The sequence below is a fragment of the Dermacentor andersoni genome, chromosome 5 (assembly GCF_023375885.2).
Source record: "Dermacentor andersoni chromosome 5, qqDerAnde1_hic_scaffold, whole genome shotgun sequence".
In the NCBI taxonomy this organism is placed as follows: domain Eukaryota; kingdom Metazoa; phylum Arthropoda; class Arachnida; order Ixodida; family Ixodidae; genus Dermacentor; species Dermacentor andersoni.
In genome coordinates, this window is record NC_092818.1 from 194,339,044 (window position 1) to 194,358,060 (window position 19,017).

The following is a 19,017-nucleotide window of genomic DNA, read 5'->3' on the forward strand; positions in this document are numbered from 1 at the left end:
GAATAGGTATCGTGCGGCCTGAAAATAAAAGATTAAGGTTTACTCACAGTAGCGCAGATTTTGTCAAATGTACAGAAGTCAGTATAGCCCCTTTTAGTAGATCAGTTTGCTATAGAGGAACGAGATGGCACTATCGGCGGCGCGCCGCTTACGCGCCGCACGTTGTCTCAGCGAAAGCGCCCAAATGCGATACCATTGCCGCTTCTACACTGCTACTGTGCGATCAGCGGTTGGAAATGCGATTAGGTGTTCGCTAACGCTCTGTGCTCGTGCTGCCAAATGTGGAACGGTAGAGGGAAGACGTGTGCTGCATAGTTGGCTGCAACGTGAGCTCGTCTCCCCAAAGCGAGGTTTGTGAAAAAACACAGGCACAGCAATGAGCGAAGATTTCTGCCAAGCAACGCGTAACGTAAGGGAAAACAAAATGAGCGGATTATGGCAAATCGAAAACCACGTTTTTCAAACTCCGGTATAAAAAAACTAACCTTCGATGGGAAATGCTACCGATATGACGAAGCTAAAGACAGTGTTTATAAAGCACGCAGAAAAGAGCATACACGTGGTACAACTCCTCGTTCTGGCCGCACGTTACTGACAAGCTATAGGGTCATACGAGAGGAGGTGCCTCAACAGATTGCGGGCGTTCAGTTCTTTTTTACGAGCATTCGGTGTTTCTTTTCTAAGAAAGACGAATTGTGTGCCATTATTAACGACTGTAATTCTGACATTATTGTACTCACAGGAATGTGGATAAATAGCAAAATAACAAACCCCGAACTGTTTGAGTGCGAGAACAATTATGTTGTTTACCGAAGTGACCTAACAGGTAGAATTGGTGGTGGCGTTCTGCTTGCTATTAAATAATCTATTAATTGTTTTTCTGTGCCTATTAATACTAATTTAGAGCTAATTTGGTGTTGCCTAACTATTAGTTTAAAAATATAATACTAGGTGTGTGCTATCGATCCCCATCGATCAAGCGACTCATCCTTTTACGATGACTTATATGATTGTTTAAATCCGTTTATCATGCTTTTATCTGGAACTGAAATTATATCCTTACGTGATTTTAATTTTCCTAAGATTGTCTGGTCACATGACAATCCCTTTTCTAATCCTTAGTCGGCCGAGGCCAATCGGTCCATTTCCATTTGCTCTGACTTTGGCTTATCGCAGATCGTAAAACTTCCAACACATGTAACACAAAACACATCATCACTCCTGGACCTCATTCTAATATCATCGCCCGATAACTTCTCTGCGGTGACGCACATGCCCTGAATGAGCGATCATGATATCATGCATTTTACACTTACAACAACGCAAGAAAAAAACACCCCGACAGCAGAAAAAGTTCCGAGAATATAGAAATGCTAATTATCAGGCCGTCAACAGAGAACTCTGCAAATTTCTAGACACTTTCCTACCACCATCTGCAACGCTCCGTATAAACTAACTGGTCAGTTTTCAAAAAAAGTAAAATCAGTCAGCAAATCACCAAACTCGTCCCGCTTAAAACCGTCTACGCTAACAATAATGCACCATGGTATAACACATATCTTAATCGATTATCGAACAAGAAAAAACGTTTATTCCGTACAGCGGAACATTCTGCTAAAGTGACACATTGTAGCTTTTTTTTTATATATATGCTAGCCAAACACATATCTTAGGGCCCTAAGGTCAGCCAGATTTTAATTCCTTAAGAGAAAGCTTTAGCTGGTGCCCAACTCCGACGCGGCCTATTCAAATACATGTAACCCGCCGTGGTTGCTCAGTGGCTATGGTGTTGGGCTGCTGAGCACGAGGTCGCGGGATCGAATCCCGGCCACGGCGGCCGCATTTCGATGGGGGCGAAATGCGAAAACACCCGTGTACTTAGATTTAGGTGCACGTTAAAGAACCCCAGGGGGTCGAAATTTCCGGAGTCCTCCACTACGGCGGGCCTCATAATCAAAGGTGGTTTTGGCACGTAAAACACCATAATTTAATTTTAATTTAAATACATGTAAAACGCAAAAATGTTTTTGTGAGATAACCCCTGGACCGATTTTAATTAAATCTGCTACACTTGAGAGAGAAAGTTAAATTCTAGTGACTGTTGGAAGCGGAATTTCGATTTACGGCCTGCAGTTCCTTAAAAAGATATTCAAAAATTCCGAAGTTTGAAAAAAATAGAAGCACGGACTTTATAAATTAATAGCTCTGCATCAAGAACAGATATCGGGGTTCTGTAAACGGCCTCCATTGGATAATTCAAAGCGGACAAATTTGATATGACATTTTATATCTTACGGGAATTTCTTGCGTCGTGTACAAGGGTTCCGCAAAAGCTGTATTTCCATATTGCAACATTTTTTTTAGATTCATGTGTAACATATCAATTTTGTCCGCTTTAAATGTACTACTAGATACATTTCACAAAATTGTGATATCATCTTTCATTGCTGAGTGACAGAGTTGTAAACCTGATAGTTCCGTTTTCTGAAAACTTTCGATGTTTGCTAATTTTCAACAAAGCATTCACGTCCTAAATAAAAAATTCAGAACCACACAGACGCTAGATTTTAAGTTTTTCTTTTAAATGGGCCAAACCTCGGCAAATTTCGTGCAGTGGTTGCCTAGAAAAAAGAATTCTCCTTTTACATGTATTTGGATAGAAGCATCCGTGTGCTCCTATCCAAGGCTCGTGTGCTCCTATTGCACGCTTCCAAACTTTTTTAATTGTTTTTTCCAAATTTATTTTATTCAGTGGGCTTGGTGGCACAGTCAAGGACGCCATGAAAAACCACTTTCTTCTTCTTGTACAGACGCTGCTCGGACTGACAGGGACAACTCGAAACTGCGACCGGTCTTCGATCGTCCGGCATCATGATTCCGGAACGCTGGCTATCCTGCATCATCATGAGCAGCACCCCACTGGGCTATCAGCACGGAACAACGATAATCTTGCCGCCCGTGGATCAAGCAGCCAGCACGATCACAACAACGCACCTGCGCCGTCCCTTCGGCCAACCAGTGACAGCAGCGACATCGGAGGAAGCGTACAAAAGGCCGCAGCAAGCGCAGGCCCTCTTCAGTGGGCTTGGTGGCACCCTCAAGGACGCCATGAAAAATCACTTTCTTCTTGTACAGGTTAGAAAGAAATGTCCATTTTCTAAGTGTCACAAAAGTGATGGTATTTGTTTCGTGGTGCTACCAAGCCCTGAGTGTATTTAGTGTTGTGTTTGCGAGTGCTTCCGCATTGTCCGTTCGCTGTTGTTGCTTAGTGGCTACAGCGAGGAAAATCCAGGCCCAAACACGATCAACGAAACCTTAAAGGTGGTTACGGAAATTCAAACCTCGCAGCGAACTTTAGAAGAAGCATTGCAAGGCGTTCAATCTAGATTGACAGAAATTGAATTTACTCTTGCATCACTTAAACAATATCATGAAAAGCTGGAGTAGTGCGAACCGCAGGTCACCGCAATGGGCAAAGATATCCAGAGCGTGAGCAAAAAAAATTATGACATGGAAAACAGAAGCCGTAAGAATGACATTATTATTTACGGTTTGGAAGAAAAAAGCGATCAAAGTAGTAGATATCTAGAACAAGCGGTAGTTAACGGTGTATTCAAAGACAAACTCGGTGTAGAAACGAGATCAGTCGAGCGTGTACACCGTATTTGGAAAAGAAGGAGAAGAGCACAAGGCCTGTAATTATAAGGTTTTACAATTTCACAGAAAAAAATGACTATTCTTCGTAACTGCAAGAAGCTTAAAAATAGCTCGATATCTATATCAGAAGACTTCTCGGCCTCAGTACGTTACATACGCAGGACACTTTGGCAGTCCTCCAAAGCAGTACGTGACGCTGGTGATAAGGCAACACTTCTTTTTGATAAGCTTAAAGTGAACGATCAACTGTATATATGGAATGACGTACAGAAATGCAGGCTACCTTTGAACAGCGTACGTCGCGACGACGCCGGGAAGTCCAGTGCTCGCAACGCATGACGAGCAGGAGTTCACTTTCTTTAGTATGTTTTAATACAAGGAGCATTGTTAATAAAGCTGAAAAATGAGAAGATATCTTGCTAATTTACTCTCCTGACATTGTCGTCATAACGGAAACATGGCTGCAGGCTGCTATTCATGATTCAGAAATATATGTTCCTCCCGCTTATTTCTTTCTTCGCTCCGACCGCGACAGTCGCGGGGGTGGAGTCACTATAGTAGCACGGCAGGGCTTATCTTTTCGCAAAGAGCAAGGTATTGCCGATCATGAAAGCGTGTGGCGCACTGTATATGTCCATGATTCACCCGTGCTAATAGGCGGTATTTATAGGAAACCAAACGCGTCCGACGACTACATAACGAAAATTCGCGGCTTCCTTTGTGGCAGGTTGAAGGATAGTACTAAGCTAATTCTTACTGGTGATTTCAATCTGGCCACTATTGATTGGAGTACGTTGACAGCCGGTAGCAGAGATGTTAGTAGTTCTGAACTGCTTTTGAACATAGCGTTTAGTTTTTCGTTATCTCAGCTTGTCAAAGAGCCAACGCGCATTCAAGGGCAAACATTTTCAATACTAGACCTTGAATTTGTCTCTAATCATCTAACAGCCGACATCACACTCGAAGAGGGCATATCAGATCCTAAACTACTGCTGCTAACAGTTACTATCGGCGTTAGCGAACCAGTTCCTAAATCACGTGTAGCTGTTAAAAACTACAATAGAGGTGACGATGTCAGCATCATCGACTACCTTGAAGTAGAGTTGGAAACCTTTTCCATTGAAAATTATGGTACAGTGAATTATCTATGACTTAAACTAAAAAAAAAACATAATAACACACTGTGAGGAAACGTTCGTTCCCACGTGACTGAAATGTACAAAATGCAGAAACCCATGGATTACGCGTAGTGTGATCCACCTAAAAAGAAAACTACAAAGGGTGCGGAAGAAAAATCGTAATCCTGAAGATATTCGCCGACTTTCTGGTGAGCTAAAAACTGCCTTTCGGACGGCAAGAGATGTTTTCTTTTCAACAACACTAATAAACTTTATGACAGAGCATCCACAAAAGTTCTGGCGCTACCTATCCAAGCCCGAGAACCGTGTGACTCAGATCGATGTAAATGGAATTATGAAGACCACACTGTCGGCAACACATTCAACAGATACTTTCAGTCCGTTTTCACACGTACCCCTGCGCTTACAGAAAGTGAAACTGTGACGGATCCTCCGTTATCAATGTCTGAAGTAGTCATAACTCAAGAAGGAATACTTAATTTATTGCTACAGATTGACGTTAAAAAATATTCAGGTCCTGACAATCTTTCAAATGCTTTTCTGCGGCGTTATGCAGAACAAGTCTATCTGATATATCTGAATACCTGACATCGACATGCCAGAAATTGATGTAACCGAAGCGGGCATATTTTCCATTTTAAGTAAACTGAAAATTTCTTCTGCATGTGATCATAATGATATCAATAACGCTATACTGAAAAATACACACCACGGCATCTGTAGTATTCTGACGGCCCTTGTTTCACAGTTCCTCGCGACAGGCACTTTCCCCGATGATTGGCGAATAGCCAAGGTAGCACCCTTTTTCACGTCAGGCGATCGTTCTTCACCATGCAACTACAGACCTATTTCGCTAACAAGTACCATATGCAAGGTCATGTAACACGTCATTCACTCCCAAATTGCCAAATACTTAGAAAGCCACAACATAATATACCAGTATCAGCACGGTTTCCGCAAGGGCTGCTCTTGTGAAACACAACTTGCAGGGTTTGTTCATGACCTACACTCATCCTTTGACACTGGTTTACAAGTAGATGCAGTTTTCCTTGATTTCTCTAAAGCTTTTGATAGCGTTCCGCACCACAGACTACTTCTCAAACTTGCATGCCTAAACATTCACCCTAACGTCCTCGCATGGGTTAAAGCTTTTCTTTCCTCCAGGCTCCAGTTTACTTCCGCTAACAACTACAATTCTTCTTTTGCCCACGTTACTTCCGGTGTCCCCCAGGGCAGCGTGCTAGGTCCTTTACTTTTCTTAATCTGTATTAACGATCTTCCTTCTTGCGTAACGTTGCGTAACGTCCAGGGTTCGTCTCTTTGCCGATGATGTCGTAATTTACCGCACAATTTCCTGTGATATCGATCGCCAATGCTTGCAATCTGACCTTGATGCAATTACCTTATGGTGATCCAAATGGCTAATGTCGCTTAATATCTCTAAAACTAAGTTAATGACATTTAACGGGCGAAAGTCTCGAATTGAAAACACTTACTTCATTAATACCAGAACGATTGGGTCTTCCACTTCCTACAAATATCTTGGCCTTCATTTCCAGTCTGACCTAACGTGGCATCACCATATCAATTTTACCCTGGCAGCTGCTAACCGTACTCTTGGAATACTTAAACGAACCCTCAAGCAAGCGCCACCACTCGTACGAAAACAGGCATATATCACAATCATTCGCCCGAAAATTGAATATGCTGCGGCAATTTGGGATCCCCATCAGCTATATCTAGCCTCTAACCTTGAAGCCCTGCAGAATCGTGCTGTTCGATTTATTCTTTCAGATTATTCAACATTCACCAGCGTTACATCGTTAAAGAAAGGTGCCGATTTGCAATCCTTGAGTCTTCGTCGAAAACACTCTCGCTTATCACTATTACATAAAATTTTCCACCACTCCTCACTTCGTGATGATTTTTTTCAGTCACCGCCGATGATCTTTCCCCGTCGCGATCACCCTAACAAAGTGAAACGCATTTTGTGTCGGTCATCAACTTTCGCTCAATCCTTCGTACCACACACTATCATCGATTGGAACGATTTACCCTCATACATAGCCATGGAAACTGATATAGCCAAATTTAAGGAAATAATTTGCGCTACTGTAACGTGCTGTTAAATATGTTGTGTTTTCTTATTAAGTGTGTTTCCCTGATACTTTTTATGCTTTGTGAGTTGTTGCTTGCTCTTGATGTTTTTATGTACGTTGTTTCTTGGTTCAATATTGTCACGTGGTGGTGACGTTGAAGAACACAGTAGCAATACTGTGAAAGACAAAACTAACTTTTATTGGGCGAACCTGTGCCCACAAAAACAGGCTACACTTATAGCACAACGATAGCGGCGAACACGGTCGGCGATCGTCGAAAATCTGATCAGCGGGTCAAGCGCGTCGGCTTTTATAGATCAGTCGTCGAATGTTCCAGATTAACCACTGGGACCCGCGTGCATTCCACAAAGTTCTACATTATTCGCGTTGCGCGCACATGCAATCAGATTACACAAGGTTAAGGTTCGGTCACAGACAGCGGATGGAACCATCGATAACATTCCAGAAACTTCTTTTACATGCAGGCGCGTCCTACGCTGTCCGATAACATTTGTTAGGCGGTGAAACGTGGTCGCCCGATAAAGCTAACTACACGTGTCAATATGATAACTACACTGCCTTGTTGAGCGGTAAAAATCTCTTGTAAATAATTTTCTTTTTATCTATGCTGTACCTGAATGTACACTTGTGTTTTTTCTTGTAGCTTCCCCTATGTAATACCCTCCTTCGAGAGCCTTTAGGGGTATTGTAAATAAAGAAAAAATAAAACACATAACTCCTTTCATGCATGCAATTTTCGTAGCATCGCTTCAAACAGCCACCCTGCCGATGGACTGGCTCCGTGCCAAGGTCCTTCCGATTCACAAAGGAGGTAATAAGTAACTGGCAAACCCTTACAGGCCGATTTCACTCACTAATTCTTGTTGTAAAATGATGGAGCATATTATTAGCAAAGCAATTACCACCTACTTAGAAGATAACAATCTACTTTACCCCAAACAACACGGATTTCATAAATGTCTTTCTACCGTAACTCAACTCCTCGAAATAACGCATGACTTTGCTACAGTAATTAACCCGAGACTTCAAGCTGACGCAATATTCATAGACTTTTTCAAAGCATTTGACAGGGTGCCCCATTCAAAATTAATTCACAGGCTTAAGAATATCGGGATGGACACTAACACAGTATACACTGGATAACCGCCTATCTCTCAAACCGCAGTCAGTACGTTAAAATAAATGACACTGAATCTGAAGAGTTAGATGTCTACTCCGGTGTTCCACAAGGGTCTGTGCTGGGTCCAATTCTTTTTCTAATATTTGTTAACGACATTCATTCTCATGTTGAACCTGATATAAGAGTAAAGCTATATGCGGATGACTGCGTAATCTACACCACAGTATGAACGATTAACGACTAGATACGACTTAATTCCTCCTTAACTAACATTGCCAGATGGTGTAAAGAGTGGGGAATGGAAATTAACGTAGCAAAAACTTCATCCATGCATATAATTCGAAAAAAGGTACCCTTAAAAGTTGCGTACCATATAATGGGATTAAATGTAACAGAAGCCGACACAGTTAAATACTTGCGTGTTACCATCACAAACACATTAAAATGGGACGTTCACATTAAACAGACGTGCACAAAAGCCTATAGACAGCTGGGATACATTCGCAGGAAACTTGCACTGGCACCTTCCAAAGTTAGGCTAGCAAGTTATAAGGCCCTTGTAAGGCCAATCCTTGAATACGGCAGTATTATCTGGAATCCGCACCAAATCTACCTTCGTAATCAACTGGAGGGAATTCAAAATAAAGCTCTCCGGTTTGTGTATTCGCAGCATTCACGTGACGTCAGCATAACCGCACTACGCAACAGTGCAAACATTCAAACCTTGGCGATTCGCCGACGCGTTGCTGCCTTAATGTTTCTCTACCTTCTTTATCATGCCTGCGCTAATATAAGCAAACACGAGTACCTAAAACCACCATACCAGCGCTCAGCCATAGCAAACCACGAGAAGAGTTTCAGGCCATTTATCTCCCGCTGCAATACATTCAAGTATTCCTTCTTTCCGTCAGTCATAGAATTATGGAATAAACTGCCACGTGACATTATGTCCTCAGAATCTGTCATAGCATTTTCTGTCAAGATTGAAATTTTTTTTGATCAGCAAGTTGCACCGTTGTAGAACAAAAAAACGCTGCTCACGGAATGTATGTTTTTCATCTGTATGCTGATCGCAGTTCATTTTAGTGTATGCTTTTACTGTGTATACCACTTGCAGTTCTTATTCCGAAATCAGTGTCTAATGTGTACCCTTTCCTGTTAGTCTGTACTGTTTTAGGATTTTCTTTTCTTTCATTTCTTATTTTCGGAACATTCTTTTCTTTTTGTCTTGTTAGCAATCTGTACTTTCTGTTATTTTTTGTTCCCACTCCTGTAAGAGCCTGTCAAGGCTTACAGTATAAATAAATAAATAAATAAATAAATAAATAAATAATATACTAATTCAAAGCGCTTTTGGGAAATTATACGGGCAAATGTCAATAAAACTAGAATATCATTGCTGACAAGTTCTTGGTACCCAGTACCTGCTCTATTGTGTTCTACTGTGCTTAACAATAGTTTCATTCAGTCATTCTCATCACCTAAGATCCCTGATACGACGCCTGAGATAAATTCTAATAACTACAACTTAACGGATCCCATCGGTTCCGATTCAAGTGGTATCAACATATAATATGCACGCATCTAGTTAATTTTCTTGGAAATAACAATTTCTTCACAGCTGTGCAGCATGCTTTTCGTAAAAATTTCTCCTGTTACACTTAACTCACCCTCTTCACTTATTGCTTACATGACAATTTCGATTCTGGTTTTTTAAGACTGCATATTTCTGGACTTTTCCAAGGCATTTGACAAAGTAAACCATGCATTACTTCTTCGTAAATTAAACGTTCTAAACATAGACCCTGCCGTAATTAATTGGATTCTCGCCTTTTTTCACATCACGCGTTCAATTTGTAACCTCTAATGACGCTAGCTCGCCTTTAGCTCAAGCTGTGTGCCATGCTCGGTCCTTTATTATTCCTAATACATGTTTAACTACTTGCCCACCCACGTTTCATCGAACATTTGTCTGTTTGCGGATGACTGTCTTATATCGTAAAATAACTAATTCCTCAGATATTCTAGCAATTCAGGAGAATCTCGATAATATTAATGAGTGGTGTCGTGCGTGGCACACGGAATTAAACATTAAAAAGTGTAAGACTAAGAGGATCGCCCTTACTAATGCGATATGCCCCACATACACCCTTAATAATATCTCACTAGAACGTGTAACATCGTACCGATATTTGGGGGTTCACATTGCCAGCAACCTATCCTGGAAAACTCACATTGACCACGTAACCTCTAAGGCCATTCGTACTCCAGGATACTTTCCCCGGAAATTTTTCCTAGCACCATCATCACTAAACCTATTATTGCCCACAACTTACATTCGTCCACAGCTTGAGTACACATCATCATTATGGGATCCTGGACATGACACCTTCACATAGTCCCCAGAGGCAATACAAGATCACTCAGCCCATTTCATCCTAAACAATTACCAAATAATTGCGAGTGTCACTAACATGAAAGCTCTCCCACACCTTCCGCTACTATCAGCCCGCAGAAAACTATCTCGCCTATGCCTTTTCCATAAAATCTACTATCATAGCTCATATTTAGGTTCTGTATATATTCAACCGCCATCATACATTTCACCTCGCATTAACCACCGCCAAAAAGTAAACATTTCGCGCTGCAACACCGTCGGCTTTTCATATTCATTTCTTCGACAAACGAGTAAAAATTGGAATAACCTACCCACACCACTTACAAGCATAACCGGCACTGATAACTTTAGAACAACATTTCAAAGTCTCATTTTATAGGATTAACAGATTCTTCTGCATAATAACTGCTCCTATGCCATATTTATGTTTTAAGTTATGCCTTGTATTTTATTTTTATATGGTATATGCTTTCTTTTTTTATGTTAGGCCATGTATTATTTTTTATTTATTTATTTTTCAGTTATACCATGTATCTATTTTACGCTTGCCGTGTTTGTTTACCATTGCTATCATTTTTCATGCAATGTTTGCCATGTTGTTTGCAATGTATAAGCTACTATCTAACACTACCGATCCAATTCTCTCTTTCTTTCTTTTTTTTCCTTGTTCTCCTTTTTACCTTCTCTCTCTCCTCTTTTTTTCTTTTATTAATTATTGACTTCGACGTGTTTGATATTGACCTTCTCGTTGAGTTTTAGTTTTTGCATTTTGTATCTATATCAGGTATGCTTATTTTGCCTCCGCATCTAACGTTGCCGCCTCCCCTCTACAATGTGCAACTGTACCTTGAGGTTATAATAAATAAATAAATAAATAAATAAATAAATAAATAAATAAATAAAAATTGTGACTGGCACAAGAAGAAATATACAACGAATCTGTGTGACCGAGTTCCGGGACCGCTGCTACATAAGGACTGCTTGTGTTATCAGCCCTTCGCGATGCATGGTTTTCTTCGAAAATTAATGAATTCCCTCATCCAGCGGCGTTGTATGGCTAACTTCCAAGGAAAGCATTCCAACCCCGGAACATCGACAAGAGTGAGCACCGCTCGTGACACAGTGACGACGAGAGTGGCGCCGCTTCCCGACAGGGCAAGCTTCTCGCCCGCGATCTATCTACGCCAACTCACACTTACGCCCATGCTGTCGCTAATGTATGAAGAACAAGTGAATGGGCGCACACGTGAACTAATGCGCCGAAGCACGACGGTGACGGCCACTACACCCACAGCCCATGAATGTTCGAGGCTGAACGTTTCATGACGGTCCACGAAGTAAGCGAGTGACTAGCGACAACGCGTCCTTGCTAAAAACTATTACAAAGTTAAAAACATTTACATTTCAAGGCCAGCAAGAACGAATATATCACAACTAAGCACACCCACGAGCACTGTGCCCGCGAGCGACTGAAATAGTCAATCTGGTAGTGACCGCACCGAGGAACTTTACCGAGTCAGTAACGTGACAAAACGCTGCCTCAAAGTGTTTACCAGATAAAGAACGAAGAGCAACACACACTATTCCGGCTGTAATTGATAGGCGGACAGATTGGAATACATTTCCAGCGCTGCTTTTAGTACAACTATACAGTATACGTTGCTCGCGCCATTTGGACAAGGCGTAACGAGCTCCGAGAGGGCCTACACGTCCTCTAAAGCTGTTTCTAAAGTTTCGTGTCGTTCACTGAGTCACCGTCTGTAATACCTGCCGAAATAGGGGTTTGCCTAGACGCACCGGGCGCCACGCACATCTGTTCTAAACACAGTGGCAGCTGAGGCAAGCAATGGACCCGTCACCACGGGATCGCCGCGACATTATACATGCACGGCCGCTCGATCCAAAAGCACAAATGCTTTGCATCGAGCGGCCGTGATACATGTTACTACAGTAACGTGTATAATTGACCTAGTTGAAAACTGATAACTGGATTTTGGAATTTCACGTGCCGAAACGCCGATCTGATTATGAGGCACGCCGTAGTGAGGGACTGCCGATTAATTTTGAGCGCCTGGTGTTCTTTAACATGCACCTAGGTCTAAGTACGCGAGTGTTTTTGCATCCCGCCCCCACCAGAACGCGACCTCCGCGGCCGGGATTGTACTCGCGACCCAGGGGCTCCGTAAGTGTGCATTCTAAAGGTACTTGACACACTTTCCGAGGGCTACGTAGCTATCTACGTTTGTATGTTTCACCTACGAGTGTCATGTATGTTTTCCCGCCTACCTTGGTCACTGGGTAGCCCATGGTAGAACGGGTAGCCCATCAAGCTGCTGTGTTGAGGCAACAGGGTTAGAAACCGACCATCGAACAAACTTGATCGAGTCACTGAGTATGTGGCAACGTGCGTCAAGAGTGCCTCCAAGACAGTTTTTTTTTTTTGCAGCAGCAATCGTTTTTTTTCTTTTTTTTTTGTTCGGATCTAGACATAAATGATTGCGCATCCATGGTTGCGCCAGAATAATTACACAACCTCCGTAGCAGCTTTGGATAACATAGACATTTCCCACATCCGTCCTACCCCGTGCGTTCGTGCTAGGTGACAGACGTTTTACGAACAATAGATGTGCAGCGAGATTGAGCTCAACATATTAAGTTGATAACTTTGAGACCAGCACGGTTCAAGTACTGGTAGCGTATCAGTTCAGGTGCGCGATAAAGGCGACTACCAAGCAGCCCGATTACGCAATGCGAACCCATCTAGAACCCATCTAGAACACGCACGTGTATACTATCTCACCTGTTTCGAGGTGGTGCTAGACAACGAAATGTTTAAAGCGAATAGCTTTCATTTACTCTTTCGGCTGTTTTCGTGATTGTTCAGTGATCGGACTCAACAACAACAACAAAAAATATCTATCTTTCTCTCTCTCTGTCTCTGTCGCTCGCTCCCTTGCCCGCTCCCTCGCGCTCTCAATCTTCGTTCACCCTCGCTTGCTCGTTAGTTCGAGCTATTCGATTACAATGAAAATCTCGTCAAAGGTTTCAGCACAACTTTTCAATAAACCAAATTCTAGAGTGGAGATGGTTACCTGAAAGTGAAGCCAGATTGACACCTTCGTACAACAGGCAGGAAAAAAGAAAGGAAAACCTTAATGTGCAGCGGGAAATGGAAGCGCTTTTCTTTTTCTCGCTCTCTGCGCGCTTAATTTGTCGTTGGACAAGCTTCACCGCCCTAAGCAGACGTCAAAAGCAAGACTGACCCCGTCCATGCTGGATCCGTCTCGTTCGTCGTACGGCTGGCAGACGTACGCCTCAAGCAGAGCCGCCAGGGGGAAGCAGAAGGTCAGCAGCACCGGGATGAAGGCACACGTGGCCCACATGAGACCTGCGTTGCTGCAGGCAGTTCCACGAGTTTCGTTTGTTTACTCGGAGACCGCCTCTCGGTGCATGCTCAAGTAAATGCAAGCATGGAATGCTTATGGACTAATAAGCATTGTATGCTTAATAATAATATGCAACCATTAACATAAAGTAATATTTCAGTCTCATACTGAGGCTGGTCTCGTGCGGCTAAAGGCCTGGATGATATTGGACTGACGCTGATTTCGTGTAGATTCGCGCTGTATTTTATTAGGGTGTGGGTTAAGTTAGATTATATTGAGTTCGCCATGATCCCGCCGAGATTGCTTACAATGTCAACTTTTACTCTGAAACAGCTCACGAGAGCTAAGAAGGAGCATTGCATGCGTATATATTGTCCTAAACAAATAACGTAGGCAGTTGTGGGTCGACGCATGCAGTTAGAAAATCACAGAGAAGGGAGAAATCTTCTACATTTTCTTACACACGAAAATGTAATAACATAAACAACGGGGACACGGAAGGGCGTTAATAAAGCATACGTAATTTTTCTCACGCAACACGACTCATTATATTTAGAAACGCGCATGTCTGATACACTTAATTTCAATTTTTGTTTTTCTTGCATGATTCATTAGTGTTCCTATCTGGGATTCTGAACTATTAACTTACATCATTTTCACACACCAATTGTACCGAAGTTTTGCATTACTTGTATCAAATATCAGTACTGCTTAGGGTCCAGCTGGTCAACTGAATCGCTGCCCTGTGACATTCTGCGACAATTTGCCGCGACTTCACTCACGAGATGAGCACGATGCCTCCCATGTTGCACGCGGTGTTCCGCTGCGTAGGCCTCATGTAGGAGCGGTAGTTGGATACGCCCAGGATGAAGCCGAAGATAAGACCCGCCACTATGATGGCTACCGACACCACGGACACCATCAGGAAAGCCGCCCTGTGAGAGAACAGAGGCGCTGCATTGTGACGTCCTGCAAATTAAGTCACGACGCCAAGAAAGCCCCTGACACCGAGACGCTACGCGAAGGAAAATGTACCGTAGGTGCCCGTGCCGGGAAACCTTATTAATGCGATAACGTATAATAGGCGGACTTGAACACTTTGGAAGTACCACGTTCACCTGACAAGGAATAGGGGCCGATCCCGAAGGCAGTGCAGTCTAACATAGCGTCTGGAAGCGCCAGCTGTCACGAGAGGAGGAGCAAGAAACTGTCACGTGACGCGCGTGTGAGACGTTTCAAAGAGCGACTTTGGCACGAGTGAAACATGCGTGCGATCGCGGCCTACTATGGCTGGAGCACCGGGCTGCTGTGCTGGAACACCGATGTTCGGTCCCACCATCGGTCGTGCGTTTCTTTAAAGCGTTACAGGATGACTCTACCCAATTTGAAAGTATCCGACTCGAGGAGTGTTGAGCGTATACGCGTCCCGGTGTGCACACAACGTTAAGAGATGCGAGGTATGAAAACGTCACTTCGATAAATGAGAGTGTCCAAGGTTGCCCGCAATACACACGCGCGCGTCGCTGTCGAGGCACCGCAATCGTCACATTCTATATGAGTATATGCTGAGCATACTGATAGATTTAGCGGTGCTAAGTTCTGGCGTAGCGTTTCGGAAGCACCTAACGGGATTCGGCGAAGCGGACCAGTCATGGGCCATACACCGAACCAATTTTGGTGAGGTTCATTCCATTTAAAAGAGGAAGCTAAAGTCGTCTAGCACAGGTGCCTTTATTTAGACTTCTTTTCACAAAATTTGGTGAAAGTCAGAAAATTTCAAAACCTGGAGCATCTAGTTTTCAACTTTGTTACTCCATGATAAGAATAGATATCACAATAGCGAGAATTAAGTGAGTAATAGCGCATACAGAGGACAAAATCGATTTACTGTTTACACCCTGTTTACACCACTGTTTACTGTTTACGTTGTTAGTTTGTGAACATTATTTTCCCATAAATTACGTATAAACAATGTAGGCGTTGTACCACGTTTGTTCGCGTCAGGCACTCTACAAGCACAATTTGATAAACTGCAAAATATGCTATCTTTGAGTATAATTAGGGAGTTGTAAACTTCCCGCTTCTATTATTTTCCTTGAAGTTTACAAAGTCGAGGCATTTTTCCAAAAGTCGACAAATCAGAATTATATGTTACTTAGCGGTAGATAAAATTTAGCTTTCTCTCTGAAGTGCAACAAGTTTACTTCATATCGATTCAGAGGTCGCAACTGCAGAATTTAACGCGTTTTACGATGACTGGTCGAACGTTTCCCTCACCTTGGGATCGAGGGAGGACCGAGTGTTTATAAACCGCTGTTGTGCGGCTGCTCAGTGCACTTTTCTCTCGCAGTCATGCTAGACTGATGAACTGCAACGTCCTTATGTAGATACTGTAAATAAACCCATATTCCTCGTTCTCGGTGAGAAGCAGTCCTTCCCTTCAAGAACGTCCTCGGCGTGTATAAGTTGGACGATGGCATGGGCCAGCTACTTTCTAATTCATGCCCCACTCCAATTTTGACAACTGATTACGAGCGATGGGATTGAGCCCCCAATCCTGACACCGGCAGTCGTTACGCGTCTACGCGGGTCACCCCACTGCGAGTGGCTAAAGAATGCGATTGATACCAATTCAGAAAGCGAGCGTAGGCGTTGTCCTCGTGCGCTGTTGCAAAGACATGAAATCGCCGCTGAGCTAGCATTCTAATAGAAGAGGGGGGAGAGGGAATGCAAATGTGAGAGTCAGTTGAGTTTTAGATGCTAGTTAAAAAGACAGCAAACTTGTGCGACCTTGAAGAATTGCGACCCAATTTCCTGCGAAGTTGTTTCTACCGAACAGCTTGCAATAAGAATTTCACTTGTTTGTGATTAAATCACCTCATGCATATCACATACATGGCAGGCCCATCTAATTGAAACCACGCCCGCATATAGCGCTTCTGAGCACTTGTTCGTCAAATTTTACAAAGGCAGCAATTCATTCACAGACATTTTACTTCGCAGAACATTGGCCCTAATGCCCGCCTCCCAGAACATCCGCGTCTTTCTCACTAAATGCGATCTCGGTTGCGTTCACAGTTCTCCCAGGGCCGTTGGAGAAATTCTGCGTTGTTCATCAAACACACTTATAACGATCCGGTCACGTGACACTTTCGAATACTTTTAAAAATGTTTTTTTTTTGTTGCTATAGATACATTTTATCTCGTCACGCATTTAAATTCACGTACATATTTCGGTAAACTCCATGTTCAATAAATTTAATCTCCGTGGAAATTGTAATTGTGCCAGGACAGCGAGCTAAACATTGCGGCGCTCGTAAAACGCCCTCATATATTGCTCCGGACTACTTGCATATGTAATTTATTGCAAAGGCCGCAGTTAACCCACACACTTTGAATTTTGCCTAAAACATTGCCAATTTGGTGTCCCTTGTTTTCGCCAAATGTAAAGAGCGTGTCTTGTACAGTTCACCGAAGACACTGGGGAAACCAACTAAGAACCTCGCATGCGACGCATGAAAACAGAAAGGAAAAACGAGGGTTCACTTATTCTTTACAACACTTCTTATTAGACCAGGAACGTGAACTTTGCGCCACACATTACACCTAACATGCCCCCAATTGGCATCGAATTTGAAGTTGGTGTCTTGTACAGTTGTTTTAGGACACAGGGAAACATTGCGGATTACGCCAAAATGACACTCGGGAACGCTTGAATAAGTAATTTTCTACAAAAGCTGTTGTTAACATGCCCAATTAACATTTATCGTTGTCACAACGTGCTTCCCACTTCAACAAAATATAGACAGCGTGCCTCACATAGTCCACCGAGAAGGAAAAAAACAACTACACGGCACGACTCACGCATAATGATTGGGACCAGACGAGCTACCAGTAATTATTTTGAAAACACAAAATTAACCTTCACCCTTAAAACTTTTTATACCTGTAACCCATAGAGTATAGCCACCATTTCCTTTGGGTGTGAAATCCCTGCAGTTTTCTTGGTATTTCCAGGGAAACGTGCAACCGCTGTAAGCGTTACATAAAATTAACGCCTCTAATACGGCCTGCAAACGAGGCTTTAGCAATTGTGATTTAACCCCTAATTAACAGGCACACTTAAAGAATTGCCTGAATATCGTTACTAACTTTCGCAATATTTCTTTAAAGTATAACCTTCGTGAGTGGTCGGGTTTATTTAGAAAGCTGTAAAATAGGCATATGACGTTTTTGAACGCTTCTGGTCGCATTAACAGCTTCGCTGTAGATACGTCAGGTGGCCGAAAACTATCCCGGGGTCCTCCACTAAATGCATACGCGTGATCATTTATTTAGCGTTTCGTATCTTAATTGTACGTTGGCTTTTACTTATTTGGAAGAGACGCTGATAGTAACAGCAAAAGACGCGTATTTAGTTTCCATTACTTTTCGATCGGCGCAGATTTGCGCCCCATATGTGTAATCTATGCTCATAAAACAGAAATACACGCACCTGTAAATTCTCAGAGACTGCGGGTTCACGATACTTTTGTCGTGGTTCAGCATGTGAGCGGTACTGGCCATCTGTAATGTCTGAAAAGAGGTGCGCGCGGCATTGAAAGAACGGCGCGTGCCTCAACAAAGCTGCTGCAGTGACGTTGCGTTGCCCAGACGAGACACCACGGGCGTTTACCGATGCATTGAGCCCTTGTTCCAAACAAGTATCCCTTTTGAGAGAACTAAATTATAGGCACTCCAAACGGGAGCTGACCTGTTGGAAATCCAGCTCGTACTGGTCGTGAGACGCCTTGATAAGCTCGGCCGTCTGCGTGAGGCTCCGCTGCACGTCTGCGAAGAGAGAAATGTCGCGCGCGTCGCGTGCTCCCCGAATGAACCGCAACCGTCCGTTGTGCCGCCTCCATGAAAAAAATGGAGCACCTTGGAACAACTCTCTATAGTGCTGTGATCGTGACCATGAAGCTATAATCGGCACGAAAAAATATTTGCTCCTACAGGCATTATATGAGATAACAGCACATAGATAACAAGATAGCGCGTTCGAACTCATTACAGCCAATGAGATGCGTCCACTGCAGACCATACCTCCCCACGGGGCGCACCTTCGTGTTTTTGATGAAGGCGGTAGGAAAGTTGCGCCAGGTTTATTGGCATTAACTTACAATGCGACAGGCTTTTTATGCGTTAACTTGTAAGG

At 43.0% G+C, this 19,017-nt stretch overlaps 1 protein-coding gene across 1 annotated transcript in view; it reads right to left on the reverse strand.

The window, feature by feature from the left end:
• The window catches only part of LOC126531788 (uncharacterized), an 82,340-nt gene that overhangs the window by 27,305 nt on the left and 36,018 nt on the right, over positions 1 to 19,017 (reverse strand). Inside the window, exons 6-8 of the mRNA XM_055070587.1 lie at positions 18,316 to 18,395; positions 14,603 to 14,755; positions 13,698 to 13,830 (exon numbers count right to left, since the gene is read on the reverse strand). Coding sequence (XP_054926562.1) covers positions 13,698 to 13,830; positions 14,603 to 14,755; positions 18,316 to 18,395 — 366 coding nt within the window. The remainder of the gene's footprint in view (positions 1 to 13,697; positions 13,831 to 14,602; positions 14,756 to 18,315; positions 18,396 to 19,017) is intronic.